This window comes from Acanthisitta chloris, unplaced genomic scaffold (genome assembly GCF_000695815.1).
Source record: "Acanthisitta chloris isolate BGI_N310 unplaced genomic scaffold, ASM69581v1 scaffold3271, whole genome shotgun sequence".
Taxonomy (NCBI): Eukaryota; Metazoa; Chordata; class Aves; order Passeriformes; family Acanthisittidae; genus Acanthisitta; species Acanthisitta chloris.
In genome coordinates, this window is record NW_008654190.1 from 80,117 (window position 1) to 90,484 (window position 10,368).

The 10,368-nt window shown below is 40.3% G+C and overlaps 1 protein-coding gene across 1 annotated transcript in view; it reads right to left on the bottom strand.

Moving 5' to 3' along the window:
* Positions 1–2,287: 2,287 nt before the first annotated feature.
* The window catches only part of MMRN2 (multimerin 2), a 20,069-nt gene continuing 11,988 nt past the window's right edge, over positions 2,288–10,368 (bottom strand). Inside the window, exons 3-7 of the mRNA XM_009083378.1 lie at positions 10,213–10,319; positions 8,291–8,356; positions 6,895–7,068; positions 3,804–5,708; positions 2,288–2,791 (exon numbers count right to left, since the gene is read on the bottom strand). Of these exons, the coding sequence (XP_009081626.1) occupies positions 2,403–2,791; positions 3,804–5,708; positions 6,895–7,068; positions 8,291–8,356; positions 10,213–10,319 (2,641 nt within the window). The 3' untranslated portion in view covers positions 2,288–2,402. The remainder of the gene's footprint in view (positions 2,792–3,803; positions 5,709–6,894; positions 7,069–8,290; positions 8,357–10,212; positions 10,320–10,368) is intronic.

Here is a 10,368-nt window from a genome sequence, read left to right on the forward strand (position 1 = left end):
GCCTAGAAATGCAGCTCATGGTGATGTCAGCCAGCCCCACAACAACCCAAGGGAGCTGGTTCAGATGGAAGTTTTTGAAAAAGCTGGTGCATTGTCTTTCATTCCTTTCTTGCTTTGTGGTCTAAAAATGAGACTTCCAGTAAAGACAACTTTGTATATGCAGGTAACATACTTAAGCACATATTTGAAGACTACAAATATGAAAATATCTTTATATTAACATTTTATTCACTCTAGATTCATTGATCTCTGAACTCACCTGGCATATTCTTCAGCAAAAGTAAACTCTGTTAAGCACAAGGGCACCAAACCTTTGGAAGTCCTGTCTGGATGAACTGCCATCCTGTCTATTACCTACTGTGTCTTTTTCCAAGTAGCTGTGTGGTTTTCATTCCAGTTGGAGCTTTCTGTCAAAGCTTTAAAAACAAAGTGTTTTAAAGTTCCCCCATCTGTGTTTAATTGTGGCATGTAGTTGGTAGCTGCAGAATTGGTGTGCACTGAAGGTGGGGTGTTCTTTGAGCTACCCTGACCTAAGCAGTGTGGTTGGCCTGGCTCTGCACAGGATCTGCCACCACAAGAGCCTGTAATTGGAGTACCACTGGTAAAAAAAAGAAAAAGCATCTCAGTCACCCCGGTGTAGCAGCTTTGTACTGAAAGATCCCAGTCTTACAATTTGATGCTTTTCTTCATGTTTGACGTTTCACCTCATTGATTTTTTTTCTTCTCTTCCTTCCCTCAGCTATTTGAGCAATCTGTGGGATGGAAGATGACACTGAGCTTGCAGACACTGCTGCCTGCCACAGAGCAGTGTGAGATGTGGCTCCATGCTAGATAAATGGAGACACTTCGACTGTTAATCTTGTGTGGAAATCAGCCTTGGTTAGGAGTAGAGGGGAGAATTTTGAGTCATTTGCTTTGTTGGATTTTTCAGGATGAGGAGTAGCAATCTTCTCAGAGAGTCAGTTGCTGAAGCTACTTTGTAGCTTTATTTCAAAAGACACATTGTCTGCTTGTCAAACTTTACCTGAAGTGCAATGTGTGTTGGTACTGATGTTGGAAGGTTTTTTAATAATTCTGTAGTTTAGCATTGCTTAGAACACAAGTAGGTGGGGAGAAAACTGCTTAACAGCAGGGTAGATTTCTGTTAGAAATCACTACCTTAAAAGGGCATAAATTAAAAAATAAGAATTTACCTCTTCATCAAAAATATTGGGAATTTCAAAGTGCATTTCATTTTGGCAAATGCAATCATTTTGATATTGTTTTGTAAGGTATTGGGGTTGACAAAAAAAAACCCCACAACCCACAATTTGACTTCTTTAAAGTGAAAGTCTTTAAGAGGTTTTTATTTGACAGAAGACAAGTTTAGGGCATGACTAGACATGGCCATCTTGAGATTTTTGAAAATTAAAAAAAAAAAACCCTGCACAGTTCAAAAATTCTACTCTTTGGTTTGCTCTAATTCTGAATTTATATTTGGCAATGATAGGAGACCAATGAGTTTGCCTTTTTGCTGTTAGTTTTGCTTGCTTGATTTTAAAACACTTACTAAATGCTGAACTCTGGGCTGAATTCACTATGTTCTTTAGGATTAACTTTAAAAATAAACTACATTTTCACCAATATTTTAAAATATTGGTGTCATTTTCCTAATGCGTAAATGTAGATGTAATTCATCATAACAAAATTACATGATTATTCATTTTTTGCAATGCAGTTTAAATGTAACACAGGCCCAGAAACAAAGACTGAGCCATTTACAAGATCCTTGCATGCAAGTACTAGTGTAGAGTGAATCTACTGGATTTGACTGATCTCTTCCAGTGTTCCTGTTGTGCACAGACTGAACCATTGGAATGAGTTGCAGATGTTTCCAAGATAATCTGTGACCACAGAGGACTAAAAGGTAAAATTGCCTTGTTTATGGGTTTTAAGGTGCCATTCACATGATATGGATTTCTGAGTTTTAAGGTGCCATTCACATGATATGGGATTTGCTATATGCAGTCCTTTCTAAAATCTTTTCCTTTCCAGTGCTGGGGGTATTTGCCCTGGGAGGGTACTTTTTTTACCAAGGGAAAGGAGAAATTATATGTGTTACAAATTAAGAAAGTTCCACAAAACATGTAGGTGCAATTCTCACAGTGGAAAGATTTGGGAATTTGTGTGCTGATACGTTTGGAGTCCAAACGATTAGCTTTTCACTTGAAAGAAAATCTCATTGCTGCTCATAAGCAACTGATCAAAAGCCAAACACTTCCAGAAAAGAAGCATGAAGACAAATCTAGGGTAGTGCTATGTTTAAACACATGCAGTAGGACTGAATACATCACAGATGAAGCAATAGTGAATGGATCCATTGCATCTATGGAAAGAGATCAATAAAACACAAATGTCTCTATTCAAGTTTTAGATATTAGGAATCCACCCATAGTTGTCCCAGGTGGACTTCGTTTCACTACAGAACCCTGCAGCAATTCAAAGCATACTGTCTCCCCCTTCTCCATTTCTGCCAGAGCAAAAGTAGTCATGGTGTTTCCATTTGGTGTTTTCCTCTGACTACTCGAGAGAGTTCTTTTGTACCCACGGCTAAAGGAGAGTTGTCCCAGTGCTGGTCCTGAACTAAACTCCACGGAGATGACAAACAGGTAGACACCTTTGTGTGGTGCTTTAAAGTGGCCATGCTCAGGGAAATAGCTGTTTCCATAATTGAGGTAAGTTTCATTAAACCTCACAGTTTTGTCTTTATGCTTTCCTTCTGAGACTCCCACATGGAATGCCACCAATGAGTCTGAAAAAGAAAGAGAAACAGTTTTAGCGATGAGTGCTCTTCTTTCCCCAGGACCATCAGGATGGGACATAAGGTGAAGCCCTGTCAGGCCTGATTTCTGTATGCTTCTTATGCAGAGCTGAACACCTGAAATGGGTATGTGCCTGGGATGAAATGGTTCCCTGGAAATACCTGAACCACTACTCTTGGAAAGGTATAAGGTTGAGACCACCCAGGAGAAAAAAAAAAGAAAAAGTAGCACATTTTTGCTGTTCTAAAGATAAATTAGTTAAAAACATGTTCTCTGCTTAGTCTTAACTACAGTTTTGCTAAAGGGTCTGATTTTTGCTCTATGTTATATGTCCATAATAAGGGCTGCAATCATAAAAGCCAATACTAAAACTGTGGTGGTTGTAATTACCAGCTGCTTATGGCCACATGTTTACACTGAAAGGGAACTGGCTGGTCACAGTGAAGTATGTGCTGAAAACTTATCTCTGAAGCTTAGTTGTAAGAGAGAGTGTGTGCTTTCTGGTCAGTCCTCCTGATTGCACTTGTGCAAATTATAGCTGTTCATTTAATGTATTTGTCTGCCTGGGGAAGGGTTTGATGCTTTGAGTATATCCCTTCTGGATACAAATAACAGAGGAAAAAGAAGCAAGGTCAGTCAGAAAGCCTAGCACTCCACATCATCTTCCAAGAGAAAACTCCCACTGCATTAACATGGGCATCTGCAAACAAAATTTGTCTTCTAAACATCTGAAGTTGAATTAGATTGAGACCAATTTCCCAGCAGCTGTGATAGGTGTAATTTTATTGGCCTCGAGCAAAATGCATCAACTTGGTTCTCACTCAAACTGCCTTTTTTGGGATGGAGGGGGAGGATGGAAGTAATGTCAGAATTTCTCCCTCCAGCATCCCAAAATACATCTGACAGGTCTTGTAACTCATCTGCTGTGTGTGTGAAACCTGTGGCAGGGCCCAGAAAGAACCTGGGGATCTGCACGTGGTCAAGCAAAAGAAAAGAACGCACCTTTTTCCAAAAGTCCTGTCTGCACTGCATTTCTTCCACTTATCATTTGCATATGTTCTCTGTGCTTCTCAGGCCTTTTCTTGTCTCTTTGCTTGTCTTGACCTTTCTGTTGCCTTCTCACTTTTCTGGTCATCATCGACTGAATTTTTGTAACATCCAGACTTATATTTGAGGCAACTAATTCTTCATTACTTCCAAATAGCTTTTTGAAAATCAGCAGATGTTCCTTCAGATTCTGCTTGATGGTTGCTAAATCTGCAGAGAGAATTCCCACAGAAGTGTTGAGTGGCTCAATTACATTTGCTATTGTATGATTGCAGCAGAGACTCACATCACTTCTGGATTCATGCCTCTTGATTTCCAGGCTCAGGTGCTTGATATCATTCTTCAGGGTCATGATATCATTGTAAGCTGAACTATCCAGGGAGTCATCTCTGGCAGCCTCATAGTTAGGTTCCATGTGTTCTATGATGCTGCGTTGACTACTGACTTCATCTGGAGTGGAGGATGTTTGTATTTCTTCTTTGGGGTGCTTAGGAGATGTACGAACATCGTGATTATTCTGTTGACCTCTCTCCAAGAGATGAAATCTCCTTATAAGAGATTCTAAGGTCACATTTTGCTCTTGGAGTTTATCTGAGGTATGTCTGAGAGATTCTTGCAGCTGAAATACTGATGATATTAGGATACTAGAATCACCTTCAAAGAGGACATTCATTAATTCTTCTCCCAGTAGAGCCTCCAGTGCTGTTTCATGCCGCATGGCATCTTCCAAAAGAGAGATGAAAGAACTGTTGAGATACTTGATGTGTCGATGAATTTCTTCATCTTTCTTCTTCAAGAAGTCTATGTCCTGTGAAAAAGCCTTAACTTGTGACTGAAGCTGTCTGTTTTCTTCTTGACGGAGATTCAGAGACTGATGGATAGATGGAAGAGCTGAGGAGAGCTCTTCAATTTCATTCCTCAAGAGATCTCTGAAAACTGACTCTAAGTGCTTCATATCCTTTGACTGGGTATCTTCAAGGGAATAAGTGATATTCTTTAAATCTTCCTCCAGTATATCAGTGTCAGAAGATATTCTCTGGCAATTACATTCCTCCATGTACCTCAACAGGTCTGAGTAGTTTTCCCGAAGGTTTGAGAGAGTGTAGTTGAGCTCTGATATCTGCCTTTCCATTGCTGCATTGTTTTCTTCCATAATCAGTGATTTCTCCATTAAAGTTGTTGTAACATCTTCTGGTCTATACTTTGAGATATTTTTCTTTAACTCCTTAAACCACCTCTCTAAAACTACAATATTCTGAAAGGCCACGTCTGACTCCATGTGAAGTTCTTTAAGCTGCTTTCCATGCCCTGACAAAATGTCATTTATTTGTCTGATGCTTAACTGGCTATTTTCGTCTTTGGGACCATTATGTGAAGAGAGTTCTGATAAACTGTTTTTCAAAGTCTCCAGTTGATTTTCCAGATTGTTTTGTTCTTGTTTCATGTTAGCAATGCTGTTGTTCAAAGCTAAGAATTGGGACTGCTGGATCTTATGAAACTTCTTGAACTTTGTGTCTGTATCTGCCTTGATCATGCTGAGATTGTAGTGAACACTAGCCTGCTGCATGTGCAACTGGTTCTCTATATCTCTTTTCACCTGATCAACTTTCACAACATTTTCTTGGACTTTTGATTCAAATTTAGTTCCCAGCTCCTGGAATTCCTTCTTGGGCACGGTGCTCTCCTGGAATCTTTCTATGTTTTTCTTGTTGGCTTCCACGTCATGGGAGAGGTTTCTTACTATGTTGGAGAGGTTCTGTAAGCTTCTGTTGAAGCTTGCCCACATGGGGTTAAAATGTTTCTTTAGAAAATTCTCCACAGTGGGAAACAAAACTTGCTGCAGAAGCCTTTCCTGTAGATCTGTTAACACAGTTGAAAAAAAATTAATTAAATTTAAATTTTGCTTTTGGTACAGATCTTAATCAGGCCAGGGCATCTCAAGTATGCATTTTTCTATAGTAACTGTTTTGCTTTTGGAACAGATCTTAATCAGGCCAGGGCACCTCAAGTATGCATTTTTCTATAGTAACTGCTGTCTTACTCCCCAGAATCTGACCACATGATAAAGTTTGACAATTGCAAGAGTAGCCTTGTTTTAACTCAAGGTTACTGTAAAGCACATAGTGTCTTTGAGTCTGCAGTTGATAACTTTGATGTATATTGACTTCCCCATTTAAGTCTTTACAATCATGCTTTTTGAAATCCCTAGACAGGCAGTTTTGCAAGTGGCTGTAACTGCCCATTTTCACAACAGTTCTTAGCTGGTGGCATTTTGCTTTTTTGACTATGTCATGATGTTGTTCTTTTTTCTGATTCTTTCTACTTCACAAAGTTGCACAGCATCTTAACAGCTCAATATTCCAGATCAGGAACAAATAATGAAAAATCTGTATCTGTACTAGGTGGAAATTATCCTAAGGCTTGATTTCCAACTTTTAAAGTTCAAATGTGAGTGCCTTGAAGCTCACTGAGTACAGTAGTCTGTACCATTAGAAAATGTTTCAGCAAACCAGTGGCTCACAATAGTAGGTTGTATTGGGCAGCTCTTTTTTTCCCCACTCCTATATATGTCAGGACATATTGGGCAGCTCTTGTTTTTCCCCACTCCTATATATGTCAGGAATTTGTTCCAGAAATGGATCAAATATTTCATTTTTTTCACACATACCAGTCAGATATCCTGCACATCAGAGTATATACCATGAGTATGAAAAAAAGAACAAAAATCAAACATAAACTCTGCATCCTCATAGAAGAAAGGAAGCCATAGTAGCAGAATCATAAGCTTAACAAAATTTAGGTATAAGCAACCTCTTTATTCTGTGGTTAAGGCATATTCTGAAATCTGCCTTTCATCTCATTTCACATTTCAAGTTACTCTTTGGTTCATTCATTTGCATTGGGATTGCACCCATTTTTTTATCTCTTTAGAAGCAACCAGCAGACCAAGGAATATCAGTGTATTTTTGCTTTCATATTTTCTTTCTAATCTATGTGGTTTCACAGGGCCTATTGCAGGCTGATAGTTCTGCATCAGACCTCTCACCTGAATTGCTCTGGTTCCCTTCTAACACCATGCTTGTACCGTTGTTTTCAAATAGTCTCTGTAAGTCACCTAAGTTGCTGACTGCTTGATGAATATCACTTTGCAGATCATCCAGTAAAGCCTCATGATTTTGAATGACTTCCAACATTTCTCTCGAATCCACTGATGTTGACACTAGTCACAAGATTAAAAAAACAAAGTCATGCAACAGAGTGCAGCGACCAGGTGACAGGTATTCATACAAGACCTCTGAGAACACCTGTCTACCCTTTGCTCTGAGAATTTTGCACTGACATTTAGGGGCTCTGTTGATTTATGGAACCTTAACTTGCAGTTTCTTTGCAAAGGATTTTTCAACAGTGAAGAAAACCTAGTATCTTTAAATATTAGAAGACTACTTCAGCCACAACAGCCATGATGGCATTAAAATAGTCTTCATTAAAAATCTCCCCATGCCATAAGAATGTTTTGGAATAATAACTCTTTTCAAGCCAGTGACTTAAAGGATAGCAAGGTTAACAATCAAGAATAAAAGATGATGAAAGAACAGTTGAGGCACTCCACTAAGGAAACAAAAGCACAGTGTGTAAGTGTCAGAGCTGACTCATGGAGGGGCCCTTTAACTGGTGCTATACTGGGTCAATATCTGTGACTCTGAGCTGTAGATTTCAAAGTGTAGTCTGAGAGCTGCAGAGACTGGTATATCCCATTGTGCCATCCTAGGGGCCTCTTACCCTCCAGAGTTACCTTCGACTTTTAAATCTCGTGCTTTATAGAATTAAGTGTGCAAATCTGCTGATTCATTCAGTGCTGAGAGCTTAATGCAAATGAAACTCAGGGCCACAATACTACCCTGGAGCTGATTGCTAAAAGATACGTAACAGCACTGCAAGGCTTATCTGGGGGTAAGGGAAGGTCCTTCTTGTGTACTTATCTTGGTAGGATAGAGTGCCTGAGATACAAGTTTACAGTACCTCATAACAGTAATCTCAAAGGTACTGGGGAGTTGCTCAAAAATAGCATTTTGAGTGTTGTTTTTCTGGTAGACTGGTGAGCAGGGTGTGCTTTCCTGTGAACCCACAGAGCAAGGGGCTAACATCCATGCCACTGAAAGGTGTAGTGCTCTGTACCAGCTGCTGTGCTCCACAGGTTTTGCTGATGACCACCAGACAGCTTTGAAACTTTTGGATGCTATGTCTAGAGCATTTATGTGGTATTGTAAGAAAATATGATTTATGCCAATAAATGGATCACGTCAAAGCTTTCTCAAATAATTCTGTCACTGCAGAGATTGTCCATAGCTTATCATGTTACAATTGCAGCTAAAATATAATAATTTTTTTTTTAATGACTGAGAGGTAAAAGGATGGCAAGCAAAGTAGCTTCAAGCACATACTGTGGTTTGAGAACTCTTCTTCTCGTCCTTCAGTTTCAGTTCCTGGCACCAGAACAAAATTAGGATCTGCAATTGAGATGCAATACAGCTGTGAAAATGTTTTAGATGCAGAAACTACTACAGTTAGCAAAGCAACACAGGGGAATTTCATGTGTAGTGTAACCAATGCAGAGACAGGGAAGAATATCTTGTCTGGATAATTTACTCTCCTTGCGATACGTCACGGGCACACACGTTGCATACGTGGTAATGGTGGGGGGTTGAACTCATGACCAGTTATTGCTCCTAAGAAATAAATCTATTGCAAATAGATGCTTTTGGGGTTTTTTTTCTTCTTTTCTGGGGGTCTCATCTAAAGACTTGCAAATTTTTCTTCCTTGTTCCACAGTTACCTGAACATTCTGGTGGCACCAACAGTGAATGATGCTGTACAAATGGGGAAATAAGGATGAGGAGCTGGTTTTGGTCAATGAGTGTAACAAAGAAGAAATTAAACTGAGAAGCACTGTGCTTGGGAATGTCTTTCTAACATTGTCAGTGGAGGTCAGACTGGGGCACCAGCTAGAGATAAATCTATGAAGAACAGCTATCTGCGAAGAAAAGCGAAACCTACAGAGATTTTTCTCTGTTGCATCCGTAGGTGAGTTAGACACAGACTGTGTGAAAATTTTTACACGTGTCTATTTCGTTATGGCTGCCTTAATTGTTGGGGGGAATTAACTTGTATCCATGTAAATTCCCTTAATTCCATTTAAATTCTTAAATCCATTTAAATTCTGCATTTTGGGTATTATTTGCTAAATTCTGCCAATACTACTTTCAAGCCACCATTCAGTTTTTAAACCACACTGTCTCCCCTCTCTTTTATTTAGCAGCTGCACAGATCTTAGAATAATACAATGGTCTGGGTTGAAAGGGACCTAAAAGATTATCTAGTTCCACCTCCCTGCCATGGGAAGGGAACCACCCACTAGCCCAGATTGCTCCAAGCCTCATCCAGCCTGGCCTGGAACACTTCCATGGATGGGCATCAACAGCTTCTCTGGGCAACCTGTTCCAGTGCCTCGTCACCCTAACAGTAAAGAATTTCTTCCTAGTATCTAAAGCAAACCTGCCCTCTGTCAGTTTAAAGCCATTTCCCCTTGTCCTGCCACTACATGTCCTTGTGAATAGTCTCTCTCCTTTTTTCATGTAGCTCCTTTAGTTCCTGGAAGGTGCTCTAAGTTCTCCCTGGAGTCTTGTCTTCCCCAGGCTGAGCAACCCCAACTCTTTCAGCCTGTCTTAGTAGGAAAGGTGCTCCAGCCCACAGATCATCTTTATGGCCTCCTTTGGACTCACTCCAACAGGTCCATGTCCTTATTTTGGGGGTCCCAGAGCTGGGCACAGGACTCCAGGTGGGGTCTCACAAGAACAGAGTAGAGGGGCAGAATCACCTCCCCCAGCCTGCTGGCCATGCTGCTTTTGATGCTGCCCAGGGCTGCAGACTGGAGAGTGAACACTGCCTTCCTCACCTGAACTTGGATGTGTTGTGATTTCCTGAGCCACATGATTTCAGCTTGTTAATTGACCCTAGGGGCATTTCACATACTGGTGTTGCTTTCTGATGTCACCAATTTCTACCTGAAATTAGGCAGTCCTAGACAGACTTGTACATCCCACGGACTCGCTGGCAAATGAGTGTCTCTCTCTGTGTGTAAAGATTACAAAGGTGCTATTAACAGAAGAATAAGCAGCTAATGCTATTTAACTACTAATTGCAGCTACTCCTTGTCTCAAGGTATCAGTGTTTTGGGGCAGAGCAGACCAAAGAAACTGGGCATTGATTCTAAAAAAAGTGAAAAACAAGCAGGCAAACTTATTTCATGCCACCATGCCTGGCATGTAGTCATTCATTCTCACACTTGTTCTCTAGGTTTCCTTACCACGCTGTTCACAGTCCTTGCCAATAAATCCAGGGCAGCATTTCCACTGCAAAGACTTCAAAACCTTCTGTTTCACTTGGTAGACTGGCTTCAGAGCTGTCCTGTACCTGGGGAGTAAGAGTTTGGGCTTTAGATTGTGAGTGATTACCAGCTGGG